We start from the raw sequence: 18,108 nt of genomic DNA on the forward strand, positions 1-18,108 counted from the left end.
GGGTTTCAGCAAAGTTTTTCATTATGTCTCAGAATCCTTCTGGACAAAATGTCCGGCCCACAGCTGGATAAACACATCATGTGATGGGTGAGCAGCTGGCTCGGGTCAGTCACAAAAGATTGCAGTGAACAGGGTGACATCAGACTGGCGATGTGTCACTGGAGGGATTCCATAGGGCCCTGTCCTCAGCCTTGAGCCCTTCAATATCTTCATAAATGACTTGGATGGAGTACTTGATGGAATGGAATACTAAGTAAGTATGCTGATGATACTACAGTGTGGGAAGCTGCCAGCTCCCTCAAAGACAGAGGCCCTGCAGAAGGACCTCAGTAAATTCAAGGACCGGTCAATCACCAACCATATGAAGTTTAACAAGGGCAAGTACTGGATTCTGCACCTGTGACGGTGGGGCCTGGATTGTGTGTGTAGGCTGGGGAACAGGAGGCTGAGGAATAAGACCCTGGAGAGCAGCAGCATGGGAAGAAACTTGAGGATGCTGCCCAGTGGCAAATTGAACACGAGTCAGCAGTGCTCTGGCAGCCAGGAGGGCCAGTTGTGTCCTGGAGTGCATCAGGCACAGCATCACCAGCTGGGCAAGAGAAGGGATTGTTCTGCTCTGCAGTGGAGCAGCCTCACCAGAATTGCAGTCCTGAGGGCAGTTTTGAGCGCCAAAAATTTAAAAAATTACATTGTCCAATAGAAAGCCATGAGGATGGTGAGGGGTTTGGAGGGGAAGCTGTATAAGGAACAGTGGAGTCTTATCTCCTCACAGAGGAGAGTGAGAGAAGACCTCACTGTGGTCTATGACATCCTCATGAGGGGAGGGGACCTCTTCACTCCCATGACCAGTGACAGACCTTCAGGAAATGGCATGAAGATGAGTCCAGGGAAGCTTCAGTTGGATATCAGAGAAAGGCTTTTCACCCAGAGGGTGGTTGGGCACTGGAACAGGCTCCCCAAGGAAGTGGTTACAGGACCAAGCCTGACAGAGTTGAAACACTTGGACTCTCAGGCACATGATGTGATTCTTGGGGTGTATAGCACAGGGCTAGGAGTTGGAAGTGATGATCCTGATGGATCCCGTTCAGCTCATGATTCTGCAAATGCTATGCAGCTGAGGGTTGTAGGCTCTGCATCTGCGATTCCCAGGGCTGGGGGAAGGCTTTGTCCCTCCTTTCTGGGTGTAGAGTCCATCCCTTGGCCTATCTGCTTGGAGGGCTGTCTGCTCCAATTAGGCCAGGCATGGCTGCTCCTTGGAAAGAGACATTTTGCAAGGAGTGACTAGTGAAGCTTTGTGCTGCCTTCAAGGCTTGTTTCCAACTGCCTAGTAAGGAAATGGAAAACACACTTGTGCGTGAAGTGCCAGTCATCAAAAAGCCTGTGTCCTAAAGGCTGCTTCTGAGCAGAATTGTGCTGATGTTCACCTGCAGGTGCCATTTCACCTGCCAGCACAACTAAGGACAGCAGGAGCAAGGAACTTGCACCATGCTGGGCCTGGAGACACTCCCTTCTCATGGCCAGACTCCTGGGGGCCAGGTGCAGCAGCACTGACTGGGACTTTCTCCAGCACCAAAGAGGGCTGGAGGCATTGTGCAGAGGCATGCAGAATTTGAAGGTGCCCTTGATACATTCAGAGCTGAGTTTCTTCTCCCCAAGAGCAGCATAACTTCCCAGGATCTGCTCAGGCTCAGCTTTTGTCCAAGGGAATGTCCCTTTTAACCAAGCTTTGGTCAAAAGGGAAGGGCGGGCCTTTGCAAGAAGACATGTAGTCAGTGGAGGAAGAGGACTAGGGTTATAGCTCAGCACAGCTGCTCTTCCTGCTCGCATGGAGACACAAAGTACACATGGAGTACACAAAGTGGCTGCCCTTGTCCTTGCATTTACTCCCCACGGAAACATCATGGAGTGGACTACCCTTTTCTATTCTCACTTATTCAGTGTGCCAAGCAGGAAAGCTACCTTTCCAGGACAGGGCATCATCTGGCTCAGAAGGAGGGCCTGTATTAATTAATGCTTACATGCTTTCACTAAAATAGTATTTGTTGAAAACAAACACGTGTTTTCCCTGTCAAAGTATGTGGAGCTCCTGTGGTGGTGTAAGGTCAGTGTAGCTGAGGTCCAGGTCTCCTCATGTGCCATTTGGTCCTGATTCATTTTTCATTCCTGATTCAACTGGGTTGAACAATTGATTGACTTACTAATATTCAGTATCCAGGTGAACATATTGGAATGGCACACATTCTGCTACAAAATATGCCTCCCTTCAGGTCAATTAAAAAACCCAAGCCCAACCCCAAACACAGCAAATAAACTTCATTAAGGAACCAGAGCATAAGAGAATAGACTCAAGCCCACTTTACAATCTAGTAATAGTGTTCACTGTTTTATTATTTTGGTTAAACATATACAAACTGAATAATCAGAAAACAGTTGCATGACACTTATATTCCAAACTACATTGCTCAAGGACTTCCTCAGAGACAAAATTTGTCTCTATAGCTAAAATATCACAGTCAGCAGAGAGGCAAAGACTTGAGATTCACAAAAGTGGTTAGGAATATAAATTATCACAATATTTCAACATACATTATTTTTCCTGCAATTCTCAGTTAAAAATATTTCTAAAAGTAATAAATATTATTAAATAACAATTGTACAATAAAACTTCCTTTTACAGCAAAATAGTCACTTTTTAGTTTTCTTGTTACTGCCCACACAATGCAAAGAAAAACATTTACCTCAAAAGAAGAAACCTAGCTTCTTTCAAGTTTTAACTCTGCAGGACTTTACTAAGAAGCAGTTATCACAGCAAACCAGACAAAAAGGACACAAATATATACTAATTATGATCTTCACATTCTTCACTTAATAGAAAATTTCACTTGATTTTGAATTCATGTATGTCTCGGTGTGTTTGGTGTTTTTTTCCTCGTAGAAGAAAAAGGAGGACTGCTGGAAAAAGCTTTCATTTGAACCTGGACTTTATTTGATCTTTATAATAGTTACATAAAGTGTAAATCCGCATCCTTATCTCAAATTCTGAGGCTACCTTTTGTTTTCTGAGTCATCTGCACTGTCTCTTTCACAGTAGGGTAGCAGAATGAGTCACCTAGCTCTAGCTTCTTTCTTCCTTTGGTTTCCATGACTTATTATGCTGTCAAACAAAGTTTAAACACTCTTTGTATGGTGCTTTTGCTAGAAATGTGGAGGTCCAGATTCTTATCCCCTTTACTGAGACAAAAAAACAATCAACCAAACAAAAAAAACCAAACCAAACCAAACCACCACCACCACCACCACCAACAACCAAAAAAAAAAAAAAAAAAAAAAAAAAGAGCCCTGCATTTTCTCCCTGGAAGCCTTAGGAGATGTTTACATTGGAGTGTGCAAAGAATAGATCAGGGCTTGGGAGAATGTCTCAATAAGAGATGAGCAGTAGGCTTTGTATCCCCAGAGGTTCTGCTTTAACTCTATCAACCAATTAGCATGTTTATAATTTGGCAACAACTCTCTATTCTCATTAGTGGCTTTAATGCCTACTGGCTCATGTTTCCAGGCTTCACATTTCTTATCCCTGAAGTTTTCTCTCCCAAGACAGCATTTCACTCTCTATCCAAGCCTCTGGTTGACTCCAGGCAAATTGTACATCTGTGTTATCTTTTCCACAAGCCTGCCCTCATTCCAGCTGCATCCAGCGCATATATGACCAAGGTCCATGGACACTGTATGCAAGTGAGTAGAGTAAGTCCAGCTGATCACAGAGCATGAAGTGGAAATTCACCACATCTTGACAGCTTTGAACACACATGGATGTGTGAAGAATGCAAACCTCAGCTTGAGCAAAAAAGAGTATGTAAGTCAAAGTGGTTTTGACAGTACACTAAGGTATGTCTGAATTTAGACTTTATGCAGACATATTTTGAAACTGTCAGGCAGATAAAAAGGGAAGTATGTCTCTTACTTCAGTTTAGACTTCATTTATGCAAATATGGATTATGGTTTACTTAATATAAATTCTTTATTTCTACCACTTACCTTGGATAAACATCAGAAGCTAAAGAACAGTTTTGCAAGCAAGATTTGTAAGTTTTTTCAGAATATTCACAAGTTCCAAATACCCCTCTGATAACTGCAAATTTCCTAGAAGGTGCAAAACTTTTCTGGTTATCAAATTTACTGACAAATGCCTAAATATGCATCATTTCTGTTATTAATGCATTATAGTTGGCATCTGGCATTGATGTGCCAGCAGCAATCATACTACAGTAGGATTATTTTTTAATTCTCCTCATCTTACTGCGCACGATGCCTGGGGACCATGGTGATAAGAAATGTGAGTATATTTTTCTATAGTGTGGAAAAAGTATGAATACAGGCTATAGAACACTTAGTGCTGACAGGCAGTGTTTACTAGACTGTTAAACATTTTGTTCCAGTGACAGTGCACACTTTCTACTGAAGTCTTGGTCCCAGGACCTTTGTTCAAGCTTTTATTGCATGTCTGGCAGACAGGTTTTGGCAAAAACAGTGTTACCTCCCATTGTGAACCCTGTAGGAAATGAAGTGAACTGAAACAACTGTATAACTGGACAAAAAGGCAGGCATTAAGCCATGGAAATTGCATCTTCTCATATGGTGATCAGCCAAGCATGGTTAGTTTGAACATTCTCTTCTTGCATTAAGGAAAGGAAAGCTGCAAGCTTCCCCACTCTGAGCAAACTCCCATTTGTCAGAAAGTAATTCAGTTTTCAAACCATATTTTCAGGTTTGATTGCTTCTGAAGCATCTGAAATAATTGAAAGTATGAGAACATTATTGTACCTAGATGTCCAGCCTATCACTGCCAGCAACACTGGATGAATTTGATCAACTTAATAATTAGTCTAGATCTGCAATAAAATGTAATCAAGATCATCTGGTTCACATAAAAATGTTCTTTTTTTAAAGGCATTGAATATGTTTTCATCGTCAGTAGTTCCTATAGCTGCAACAAAACTGAAATCAAAACCATTAATCAGATAGGACTCAAAACCAATGTAGACTCTCTTGCAGGATATTTAGAGTCCCAGTTCTGAGTTCTCAGGTCTTGATTGGAAAAACAGCTAAAGGTACTATCATATCACCTAATCTCAGTGATTTCTACTGAGTCAAGAAATTTTTTCTTTCAGTAAAACCCTAGTTCTTGAAATCATGGTACTGAATTACCACAAGCGTCTAGTCCTTGAGATTGTGTAAAAAGTCAGTAAAAAAGGTGAGGGACTCCAAACCAAAGGTGAACATTAAAGGACTCTCATTATTATGCTGTCAGTTGTTAGTTGTTCAGCTAACTTCTCAGCATTTAAATCTGCCTTATTACTTTTACATCTCTTAAATTGTTGGCAGTGTTGGCTCCTCACAGAAGTGAGCCCAGCCACTCTAGCAGGTTCCATTAATTCTTATCGAAATCAGTTTAAAATTTGCCTAATGACAAGTGGTTTGGAGCTGCTATCCAAATAAGCTTTACAGTTTATCTGCTCTTTTCATAAAGGGGAAAGCCAAATCTACCACAGTGACTGGGACAAAAATTGTGGCAGGATCCATAAATGGAGTACTGAGTGGCACACATGCTCTTCCTTTCTGTCCAGTTTTGAGGCTGCGTGGCTCTCAGTGATGTAGAAAAGCCTTTGTGTCCTCATGTGTGGCCAGACAGGATCTGTTGGCTCATCGTGTCAACAGGGCACTGTCACAGTGCAGTGGCTCTATTGCCATCTCGGACCACATTGCATCTAGACAAGATGTATGTAACCTTTGCATCATCAATGGATATGCTGAGCTGAGCAATTTGGCTGTGCTGACAGAGCAGCTCAAAAATAGCCACATTTCCCTGGAGGCACAGTTTGGGAAATACAGTCTGGGAATTTAGTATTTCTGTCAAGCAGTTTCATTTTGTGTCTCCTTGACACCAGCTTTAATTTCTAAAACATGCAGCTAAGTGGCTGCTAAGTTATTAAAGCTACTGCTAGGACAGTGGTAAAAAAATAAGATATTTATTTCAGTATATGTTTAGTGCCTTTAATTCTTACACCCAAATCTTGTCACATTTTTCCAGGATATTTAGGAATCCAAAATGGACATAGGAAGCATGTGGGCTTTTTGAAGAGATCTAAGGGGGTTATGCAGAAGACTTTTCTGAAATGATATGCAATATTCGAAGGAAAAAAGCCACCTTCTCTTATAGGATATCACAGTGAAAACTTTCCAGAACATGGCTACAGGAAAGTTAGAGCATGGAATAATAAGCATTATATATGAAAAAAAGTGATAGCTGGGATAATTTAAACTGGAATATGGTGAGACATGGATAAATAAAGTGATTTTTTGAGATTCTCAAATAAACTAATTTTGGTGGATACTACTTTGGGATATCTGTTCCCATTTCCTTGCCACTCCCAATCTAGTAAAACAAAATTTTAAGAATTCCACTAAACTCAGTGTCATACTGATTTGGGTTGAATTCAGCAGTTCAATATCAAATATTAACTATCTTTAGTAAAATTAATCACAAGCATTTGGTTCACTAATATCTTAATTTGGCTTCTGGATGTCCTAATTACAGAATGACATGTATTTTTACATAGGCACAGGTTACATGATTAGTCTTAGGTGTCTCAATTTTCAGTTTTGAGATCACTCAAAATCAAACTTTCAAGTTGCAACTTCACCGTATTTAAAAGTAGAAGGTACAAGAAAGTTATTTCAGAATTTAAATGTCATAGTCCTGCCTGCATATATTCTAAGTGAATTATTCAGTCAGTTTGATTATGGCTTGACAAATTGTTAAACTTAGCAAATTCTTAGAACCAAATGTACCTTTAAGTATACTGTGGGGTAGGCAGGTACTTAACCTACACTTACCCTGCTGAGTTTTTATGAATCAAGTCTGAAGATTTGATTTGAGAGACTGGTGATAGAGAAGACCTTGGATTGCTGAAGGCTAAATCTTGACTCTGGCACAAGCATTGCATTTACAGGAACTGTGTCTATTGAATTTGACTCATAATAAGATTCATAGAATGGGAAAATAACTTTATGTAATGCTTAAATGTGAACAGTACAAATATCCCTTAAAGCATTTCCCAGTACCAAAAGTCAAGGGCATTTCTGCCAGAAATGTGTCTTTATTGTGTGTGCATTTTCTTATGTTGATACTTAGAGAAAAACAGTAGATTTCCAATGCCTATCACTTGCTGAAGGCCAAAATGAAGTTTTGCTTTGGCAAGTAAACGTAAGTGACATCATTTTCAAAACTGACCACTGAGTTCAGATAGTTTTCACTGCTTATAAGAAGAAAAGATTTTTCAGATATGTCTTTGAACAGTCATGTACATCTTGTATTAGGCCTAATAAACACAAGTTATTTGAACTTGTCTAATCAGTATGCAGCATCTCATTTGAGACTGTTAGTTCAAGGACACCTAGATCTTCACCATAAGCAGAGAACTACTTATAAATAACCTTAGCACAAAAATTAATAAATTGAAGTTACAGTACACTGTTACAATATCATTAGAAAAATCAAAGCACACACCTCCTACACATAGAGATCACATCAAATCTTGGCTAAAGTAAGATATAAATGTTTTGAATAGCATCATATAAGAATTCAAACTTGATGTCAGAAAGATAAAATCCTTTTGATATCAGTGACACTAAATAGTGCTTTTAAAAAATATTTTATGCTAAATTTCTGAGTTGGAATACTAGTTACTGAATTCAGATTCCTTCTATGGTTAACTAGCATAATCCATCTGTAATCCCCATAGTTGTGCTTCTTAGGTAAAATCAGAAATAAGATTTGTAGTATTAAATTTCTCAAAAAAATTGAGACTTCTGAATTCTATTTTTTTTTATCTGAACAATCACATTTATCATTTTTCTTTTGGTTAAGACACATGGCACAGAAGATAATTTTATACTGTCAACAGACGGACTTGAAAAATATAAATATATACTCTATTTTTATATATAATGTGTATATACACTATCAACATTCACATTAGAGAATCTGAACAATTTTGTTGAAATTACTTTTAAGAAAGCCTTTTGCTGTGATTTCATGTCACATAAAGCATTGAAAATGTTCAAGTGTACCATATGAAACGGGGCGTCTTAAACTTAAATAAAACATACTTGTGAAATGTGTGTGAATATGAGGGGTTTTTTTTAATGCACATTTTCTTTTCAGATCTGCAATTTCTACCAGTTATAGCTTGCAAGTTGCAATAACTAGAAGAGTTATCTGGAGTCAGTATTTTCTTTCAGCAGGCTGTTGCAGGCAGAGTTCACTCACTGAAGAAACTATAGGCAAATTATTCTCAAGGTGATAGTTGATGAGATGACTTATGCTGTCAAAGACACGATCTTTTGTACGAACCTTCAAAAAAAGGATGCAAGAAGATAGATTAAAGAGTAAGGTGCTTTTCCCCTTAACTTCACACTAAAATTGTCTAAGAATAAAATGACACAATCGTATTTTAGAAACAGATCCCTCTTCCATCAAAATTGGTGGAAATTTGGCACTTATCCAGCATGGCTTTTTTTTCTCTCTCACTCCCCCTTATTTTCACCAAATAGATATTTTGCATGCAATTCCAGGGACCAGCCCACTCTTATTACTCTTTCTGAATAGGTCTGCTAGAAAACTTCTGTTCATGATTTTGTTTCACTCTAAGTCAGATTTTTAGGTCAATTTTTCTTCTTCAAAGGACCACCTGCTTCTTTGAGGTGTTTGCACCTTTTTAATTAGAAAGAGTTCTCATATCAGATATATCAGAAACCAGCTTCTTTGTGCACCTCAGCATTTTTTGTGCTTTTCTTAAGTTTTTTTCCTTCTGCTACTCTAAAATTCCCCTTCTAGAAAGAGATCCAGCCACCACTTGTGCTTAGCTTGGGTTTGCCCTATGCTGCGCAATATATCCCTGTGCCTTTGGAACTGAAACACTTTAGGGCAGGAAAAATAATTTTTCTAGCCCACACACCAGCCCTCTGTAGCAGGATTTTGCTGGTATATAATATTCCACCCATGATAGGAGAAAACGGATATTGCAGGATAAAACAGTCAAAATTATCAGAAGTCAAAACCTAATCTGTATTATAAACCAATCTTTAATTATTTAGCCACATGTTCACAAAATATTTCCTTCCTATATTTCAAATGAGTTAGGCATACAGCTGCTACAGGCAGAGCACAGAACCATTTCAAGCAAACATCATGTTGCACTAAAACTTTTTTTGGGCTGGCTCTACGCTGCCTCAAACTAATGCCTGTGAGCACTGTTCTGAGTAAGAAATGTCATCTGCTCTCCTTGAACTATTCTCAGGAAGAAAGAACTTACATTAAAACTTTCAAAAGTCATCTTATGCTGTGGTGGTCACCTCTCCTGAAATAATTCAGTTTCAGTATTAAGTTCTGTAAAATTTGCTAGAAGCTTGACACAGTATGTCATAGGGTTAAAAAAAAAGGAAACAAGTATGGCATATGATCCTTTCAGGTCATGTAGTTATGTCACTGAAGGAAACCAAAAGGCTCTCCCAGTTTCTGAAGCATTCTGCTTTGAAATGTCACTTTCTCTAAAATAAAACTATATTTTCAAAATCAAAAGATATCTTTTAAAAAAACCTCATTTTACTTATTTGTATTCTAACATGTTCTTAGTTAGACACTCTACCATCACCAGAGGTCCAATTCTAAATTTAGAAAAATCCTGCAGTCCTCCATTTTAAGCAGCCATTATCTGAACAAGGGATCTCTTTTTCCTTTTTTAATTTTTTGTTAGCTGGATAAGAGCAGAAGCAACTGGACAATTAACTCTGCTCTGAGAACACACCCTTAAGACCTGTTACATGTCACTGGGTACTGTATGCAAAATTAATTTTCAGGCAACATTTGTGCGAATCATTCTTCAAGAACAATCCTGCTGAGACCGTGCAGGATGGAATGCAAGCCACTGGCATGCTGTGGTGGCTGGCCACACACTGGCATTTTACTGATGATTCTCCACTTTGACAAGTTGCAAATAGGGCTGTTCAGAAACTGTGTCAGGATCCCACAAATCGTACAAGTTACACAAGTCTGTAACTAAGTACAGTTGCAGAAAATCATTGCTCTGGAACACTGCCTTCTAAGCAGGGCACCTCAGAGCCACTGGGGCCGTGACCATGCAAGAAGGCTGAGGGAAGGGTGGGGTGCAGATAACAAGCAGATTCCTAACCAAGGAGGTCAGCAAATTAGAGATGCACTAGAGGCAGCATAGCAAAGATGAGGGGGGCTTCCTACCTGTACAGGAAGAAAATACCCTGGAAGTCGTCAGGTCACAGGACCTGAGTATTCCATGCCAGTCAGCACTGCAGCAGAGCTCCCGGTGGGACACAGCATTCCCACACTTGCCAGGTCACACAACAGCGTTTCCTTTGCAGTAGCCTGTAACAGTTATTTTTGGGTTTATGTGGAAAAGAGAATTAGGCTACCTTGTTGCAGGAAACTTGCCACAAAACTGGCGGCAAATTTTAGCGAAGGAGGCTGCCCATCAAGAGGTGTAGAGCCACTCCCCTGGGCTGGTGTACCCATCAAACCCAGGACTAGGCAGCTGGCACCTCAAAAGTGCAAAACCATTCTTTGACTGGCCTCATGTGGCAAATGCAATTAATTGCAACAAATACCATGGGCAGTCCTCACTGCTGCAATACAGACTCTGCAGGACTGACATAATTCTGCCACAGCTTTCTCAGCTCAGGTGCCAACAGGACAACTCCTTTATGGGAGTCTCTCACTTACCTTGGGGCTGGTTATCTAAAGTTGTCTTTTACAGAGGAAAAGGAATTGCCTATTTGCAGCTACCAGGAGCCAAGAATAAAAGTCATTACAATGATGTCAATCTCTCTGAAGAGTTTATGCCTCCACAGAAGCAGGACAGGACAGCTACAAAAACTAAAGTTCCCTTGTCCCCTCCATCCTGCTGTGGGGAAGGTGCCTTCATCAGCTGCTGGAGTCTTTGTGCAGAGTTAAGAGATGGAACAGGCTTACCCCAGTTCTCTCCCGGGCAGACATTCAGGAAAACACAGAGGGCCTGGTCTATCCCAGGTAACAGATAGGCCAAGTGGAAATTGCCAGCCTGCAGGCTAGCCAAATCTCCTTCCTTTAGCACGAATACTGAAGTAGCTTGGCTGCACTTTTGACCAAGACTGCACAGCACTGGTCAAAGTGTGAATTTGTTTGAGGATCGGGTCCCTAAGGCTCCCTGCAATGTGTGCAGAAATCATGTGCTAAGTCTTCTGCTAGGAATCAAAGAGAGAATTAGAGATGTGATGGCACGTCAGAGATATGAGGGGCTGCTTATGATAAGGTATGAAATAGCTGTAAAGAAGATTAAAGGCATTTAGAGAAAATTAGTAGAGTCAGAAACCCCATCTATTAGTGAGGAGTCAGTGCTTACAGTTCCTTCTGGGTCCACCAAAAGAAGATGCTTGGCTTGTCCTTTGTGCATGCCTGTCAGCACATAGGACCCAGGATTTGTGGTACTCTTCCTCACGAGGAAATCTCCACATTTCTTTAATAACTGTTCTGCTTCTTTCCTGCTCATCTCTCCTTGGTACCATGGCTCTGTACTCAGCTCTTCAGCTTCAGTCTGGACAGCTACTCTGGACAAAGGAGGACTGGTGCATCCCATGGAAGTGGATTTCTTCAACATAGCCTCAGATATTTGATTCTTGAGAGCATCTTCAAATGGTTCTGGTTATGTAAATATGAAACAAGAGCAGGATCATTCACAGGTAAACCATATGGTCACTTCTCTTCATCTTTATGAAAAAGTGAGAGAATATTTACTAATAGACTTACTGATTTATACAATATATTAAGACTGAGAAGTGCAATGTGTTTAAAATGTATGTTATGCACAGAATGATACTGATAAAAATCAGACTGAACCTTGGCAGTATCTTTTGAAAAGTACTGGTTTATTTCATCAGTGGCTATTGGCAACAGCTGTGTTTATACTATCTGGTACCAGGCAAATCTCTCCTTCAGTCATTCTAGGTATGTCAGACAGTTTAATTTCAAATAAATTGCATAATGGGGGTACCTAATGTCATTATACTCATATCTGGTCTCTGTTCAAACAACTTATTAATTTAAAAATTATCCATTACTTAGTCTCCAGCCCAAGGCTATGTCTGGTAGGGAACATTCACCCTCACCATTCAGCCTACTCCTAGCCTCTGTCGAGGAAGAGAACCTTGCAAAACAGACACAGGTTAACACATTTAACATCATTTGCCTAGCTGAAATCAGCCTTAGGGAAGCATCTTTTAAACCTCAGCCATGTCCTGAATTCAGTGCAATTGCAGAGTTGAGTGAAAAGAAGTGTCATTATGGATCACAACAGTCTTACAGAAATAGCAAACATGTCATAGGGTGCTTCACTACATGTTGTACCGACCTCTTGGCAGCTATTTACCCTTGCAAGACCTTCATCTGGCCCACCAGTACAAGTCAAACAGAAGTGTTGTTCTGTGCCCCTAGGCTTACAAAAGGACATCTGGAGAGCTGAACAGTGAACCAATACACCACCTCTAAATACATTGTTCAGATGACGAGGAGTACAAAGCTCTGTTTGCAAGGGGCCACAGAGAGGCTAGTCTAGGTCAAAGAAATAGGCAAAATATTGTGCTATTGCAGCTTCTTGATATCTCAGCCAGTTATTGAAAGTAGTTTATAAATATCTATAACTATAACACAGTCTGCACAAAGTCCAACATATGTTTAGCTCAACAAGCCACTAACTTAGGGATAATTGGCACATTTTCTATTACTACTTTTCTCTGGTGTCCCAGTGGCTGATAAGAGTTAACAGCCCTTATTTCAAACAGCAGATTTTTTTCATTTGAGATCCATATTCACAGATAGATACTCTCCCAACCTTCTTCCCTGCTTCTTTCTTTCAACTGAACATCTCAGTAGGCTGTGGATATAGAGCCATATCCCAACAAAAACATGCCAGGAAAATGTTGTTTTTCCTATGCTAAGATAGCAGAAATGTAGATATTTTATTTTACAAATAATTTGTAGGCACCAACTGCGTTGTCTCACTGCCTTCTAATTATGTGAACTGAATTATGTGAACAAAGCATGCATAAGCAATTTATTTGAGGTAGGAAGAGCAAAAAAATTCAAGAAAATTTTCTATGTAGCAAATGCTTTCACTATTTCTTCACTTTATGTATCTTCTCAAGGCTGAAAACAATGTGTTTTAGTAGCACCAATCCCAAGCTATGGTTGATGCCTAAGCCGTGGTTTTGCAGCTGTGGAGATGATTCTGATCAAGGAAAAGCTGCCTCCAAATTTGGATCAGATAGGACAGTAGACCTACCCAGGGTAAGTGGCAACTCAGTACTTTAATTTTCATGCTAGATTCCTTGTGGCACAAAGCTTTTCATGGATGCATTCACTTCCTCATAACATACTCACAGGAGAGGCTGGACACAATTCTCCACCCATCCATACCTTCACCCTTCTTCACTTTCCTGTATGGCAAGCTTCCTGATTAATTTTTCTTCTGACATAATTGCCTGTGTTGTTAAGAATAACATGGACTGCAACTTAACTGAGATATACAGACTAGCTCCAAGTCTTCAGCCACCCTTTATTTTATTCAGTCCAACATGAAACCATGATGGATTCTAAAATTCACCATAATTACACCAGGAACACTAAATTTGGATATATATATATATATATATATATATATATATATATATATATATATATATATATATATATATATATATATATATATATATATAATTTTTTCTTTTTAATTTTAAATACAGAACTAATGCATAAACATATTTGGTCAGTTATTAGAAAGGAAATTAATAGGAAGGGAACTCACTCATGTCAAACAGGTCCTTTCCTGGGCTGGTTGCTTCAGCACCCTCTGCTGTTCCACTGATGGTACTTTCAGCATCTGCCGGAAGTGCCAATAGATCTTCTCTATTTATATGCTGGGTGTTTACATATATTGGCAGCTCTGCAGTTGGTGCTACTTCTGATTTCTCTTCTGACATATAACAAATATCCAGGGATCCTAGAAAATTCAAGACCTTTTTTTTTTTCCTTTTTTTTTTTGGTAATCGATTGAACAGTGTTGACCAATTATCATCACACCACATTACCACAGATTTAAAACTTCTTGGACTGGGACATGTAAAGTCAATATTGAATAGTAGAAAAGGTGTTGATCAATGGATTCAGAACTGTGTTCCAATGAGGTATGGTGGGGTTATTTCCCAGGAGGAAAGGAAATCTTTGTAAATAAAGATTGTAAATTTCAAAAATTATATTCTGTTGAGGAGTCATGAGAGGAGGAGAAGGCTTAAAATCCTTAAATACCTGCAGATTAACAATAGAGAATATATTCTGGCATTTGAACAAGAGTGTCCCTAGAAACACAGTAAAGTTATCACATAAAGATGGGGTAAAATTTTATATGTGTTTTGAAATTACTTGAAATTCAGAGACAACAAAAGGAGCATTATGCACTGTTCACAATTTTTGAGTAGATAGCATTGCTTCACATTTAAAATTAAACTTCCCACTTTAAGCTTTTCATTCGAGAATTCTATTTTGCATACCCTAGTGGGTCAGATTTTCAGAACAGCAGACCCTTAAATATCATGAGGTTTTAAGATACAGAAAGTTAGAAAGCAGAAAGTCTGGGTAATTCTATTTATGAACTGCTCTTCATGAAGGTGTGCATTTAATAATTTATCCCGATGTAATTATCAAATGCTTTTCACTGGTATCAACTAAACTAAAACTCAGACAAACAGAACCTACCAACCAAGTTCAGTTCATTGTCTTAAGACTTTGAGGCATCAGACTTTCCTATGCTTTGCCCTTCAAGACCACCTGCACTATTACAGGTGAAAGTAGCAAAACTCACCTTGTTTAATAGGCCCGTGATGCCAATCTTCACTGAAGTTTTCTCCTAGGTGATGGCTCTGATAATAAATTTGCTCTCCTCCCACTCCTGATGCAGACTAGAATGGACACATGTGCAAGGAATTTTTCAATTGTCTTTGAAATTCTGAGACACATTACAAGTGGCTCTGCCAATTTCCTTTGATGTATTTTGTGTATCCTCTTCCTATCTAAATAACCACAATATCAGAATATATATATCCCAAATACATTTCTGTAAGAGTAAGGTATTACCAGTGATTTTCATGTGTTCTTCCCTGCCTTCTGCTTTTAGTGACCCCCGTGACACCAAATGATGGATCATTTCTTTAGTTTGTATTCACATAGCAGGTCTTGACAACCTGTTACTGGGAAAAGTGTTCCACAGAAACACATGGGATGAGAAGACAGCCCCAGCACTCTCCACAGCATGAGCTGAGAGATTCGCATTGGTACCAGGGGATGCACTTAGGTACTGAGGGAAGGATGTTGGCTACAGACAGGACCCACCTGCATTTAAGTAGAGTTGTGCTGGATCTGAAAACACTTCTTAGGGGGCTACATTGATACTGCAGTCAAACTTTCAACAGGAGTGTTGATAGAAATATTCAAGCTGACCTCAGTTCGACATGAGGTGGAAAACCTACCTAGAAACCTGGCTGAATATTAATCACTGCCAAGTCATTAACATAATGAACTGTTAGTAATTACAGCAGTAGATTGTTTAAATGATTCTGCATTAAATCATTCCCAGTTAATGTGCACTATTTGATACTCTCTGAAGCACACATGGTTTCTGCAAATAATGTCGCCCTCAGAGGATTTCTGTTCCTCGAACCTGGTTAATCTTTTAATACCATGAGGATTTCACCTCCTTTAATTTGTGCTGAACCTGCCTAAAGTGTTGCCCCCTAGATCTGCAATGGCTATTCAGACACTGACCACAAAGGAAGGGCTGTGTGTTATAGACAGTCCCAAGGTATTCATCGTAAAACCACGTCTTTTAAAAATTTTGGATCAATCAGCAGGAGAGTATAAATGAAATTATACTGACCTCAGCTGTGTCTGCAGCAGTGGGAAGCCTTGTTTTGAGCCTGGCATCAAGGAATCCGCCAGGGGGAGGTATTTTATTTGGGATGTTGTTGTAATAGTGATGTTCTGTTTCCTCGTTATCCTCCTCCATCCATGGGTCCTCAAAACTCTGCATCCTATAAGGAAGAGAGTGCTTTCTTTTGCCTCTTGGTTGCAAAGCATGTTCAAATACTTTCAGCATGTTAAGGCTGCCTGTCAGGGGATCACCACTGCATATTGTATGGACACTTCAGCTACCACTGTAAGTCAGGAAGCAATGATGGATCATGCAGCAGATCTCTGTTTAAAGCCAAGTTTAAACATACTCAGCATAAAGAACTTGGTCCATTATAAAGGAGGTTTGTGTCAGTTTGTTTAAAGACCATTATAAACTGCATTAACAAACAACTTTATCTAACCTGTGCTAAAATAGCACTAGTAATATTATGACTTGATTGACTGACTAGGCTCTAAATCTTTGTCTTTAGTTATGACTGCTCTATCATCAATGTAATTCTGCAAGAACTTCACAAAGTCAAGAGATATGAGTACAGCATGCTTCCAAATTAGGACAGTAGCATTTTATATTCCCTATATACCTGGTTTTGCTCTGATATAAGAGATTACAAAGTGTAAAAGTTCACTATGGTTTCTAGTGATGTCAGTAAGCACATTGCAATACATATCTCTAAAGAAAACAGAATGCTATATCCCAGCCTTTTGAACATATACAAGCAGACAGAGTTTGAATTCTCCAGGTATCGGTGCAGTCAAATCTCCCTGCAATACATCACATTCCTAGAAACATCATCCTAATATGACAAATACTGAAACGTCATTAGTCATTTTGGAAGCCCAGCAGTCTGACCTGCATCATCTAAACTGACACATCTGCTGTGACAGTAATGAGGAAATGCCACAAATAACAGCCATTCTTGGCCATGCAATTCTGCCTATTAACTACAGCACAAAACACATGATCATCTAACATAATTTTGAAATCCATATTTAGCCTATTCTTTTAAATGTACTGCTTTCATATTTGTTAGGCAAACACTGTTTTGCTAATACAGCAGAAACCTTTTTAAGTATTCAAGTCTTGTCTGTCTCCAGCAACATACCAGTCCACATTTTATCAAGTAAATTGAAAGCTAAAGAAGGTCCTTTAGCTGTCTTCTGCAATTGCACTCACCTATCAGGGAAAGTAGGTGTCTTAGAGGGGCATTGCAAGTACTGCTTGAATCGAAGCTCAAATGCTTGCCCTATGGTGCTGATGACATCTTGGGCCAGCCCATCACAGCATTCCAATATATGACAAGCTGAATGAAAAAGATTGACACATGCAAATCACTGTTTATGTCATGGTGGGATGAAATGACCTATGACAAAATACCTACATGTCAAGCTTAGTTGACATGTGATGGTGTGCACGTTTCAATTAAACCCAATTCCGGTACAGTGAATTTCAGTCAATCACAACTGTTTAAAGGTTACATAAAATTGCACTGATGTGTAACTGCAGTAGACAAGGTCACAAATCTGTTCCACTATTTTAACAAGTCCACAAACAGAAAAATAAAATTCATTTGTTATTACCTGAATGCAATAGATTATGTAAGAATTCTAAGCTTTAAATTGAAATTACAAATATATTGATAGATGGTAATAACAACAAACGTTTATTTGTTTTCCTCAGTTTAATTACTTCCCTTTTATGTCTAATCACCCCAAGTTTACAAGTTGTTTTCTTTTCCCAAATAACAGTCTGAGGGAGGAGCAGTATTCACAGATATTTTCTAGATAATGAGCCCTGATCTTATTCCAGGAATACAGAGGCTGATACGTTTCCTTGCTTGTTTGCATGGAGACACTCCCAGCAAAGTGTGGGGTTGCAGAGCCTGCAGCCTGATTAACTCCAGCACTTCCCCATGTGCAACCTCTCTGAACCCACTATGACAGAGGCAGTAAAGGGGGAGGTTAGCAACACAAGCTCTCTTCCTATAGAAGATCAAGAAACCTTTATCAGCTGTCTGAGCAGC

General features: G+C 39.3%; 1 protein-coding gene across 1 annotated transcript in view; it reads right to left on the reverse strand.

The window, feature by feature from the left end:
- Positions 1 to 8,199: 8,199 nt before the first annotated feature.
- The window catches only part of SHC3 (SHC adaptor protein 3), a 52,226-nt gene continuing 42,317 nt past the window's right edge, over positions 8,200 to 18,108 (reverse strand). Inside the window, exons 7-12 of the mRNA XM_066339744.1 lie at positions 17,262 to 17,388; positions 16,053 to 16,206; positions 14,982 to 15,078; positions 13,929 to 14,123; positions 11,472 to 11,767; positions 8,200 to 8,413 (exon numbers count right to left, since the gene is read on the reverse strand). Of these exons, the coding sequence (XP_066195841.1) occupies positions 8,285 to 8,413; positions 11,472 to 11,767; positions 13,929 to 14,123; positions 14,982 to 15,078; positions 16,053 to 16,206; positions 17,262 to 17,388 (998 nt within the window). The 3' untranslated portion in view covers positions 8,200 to 8,284. The remainder of the gene's footprint in view (positions 8,414 to 11,471; positions 11,768 to 13,928; positions 14,124 to 14,981; positions 15,079 to 16,052; positions 16,207 to 17,261; positions 17,389 to 18,108) is intronic.

The sequence above is a fragment of the Sylvia atricapilla genome, chromosome Z (genome assembly GCF_009819655.1).
Source record: "Sylvia atricapilla isolate bSylAtr1 chromosome Z, bSylAtr1.pri, whole genome shotgun sequence".
In the NCBI taxonomy this organism is placed as follows: Eukaryota; Metazoa; Chordata; class Aves; order Passeriformes; family Sylviidae; genus Sylvia; species Sylvia atricapilla.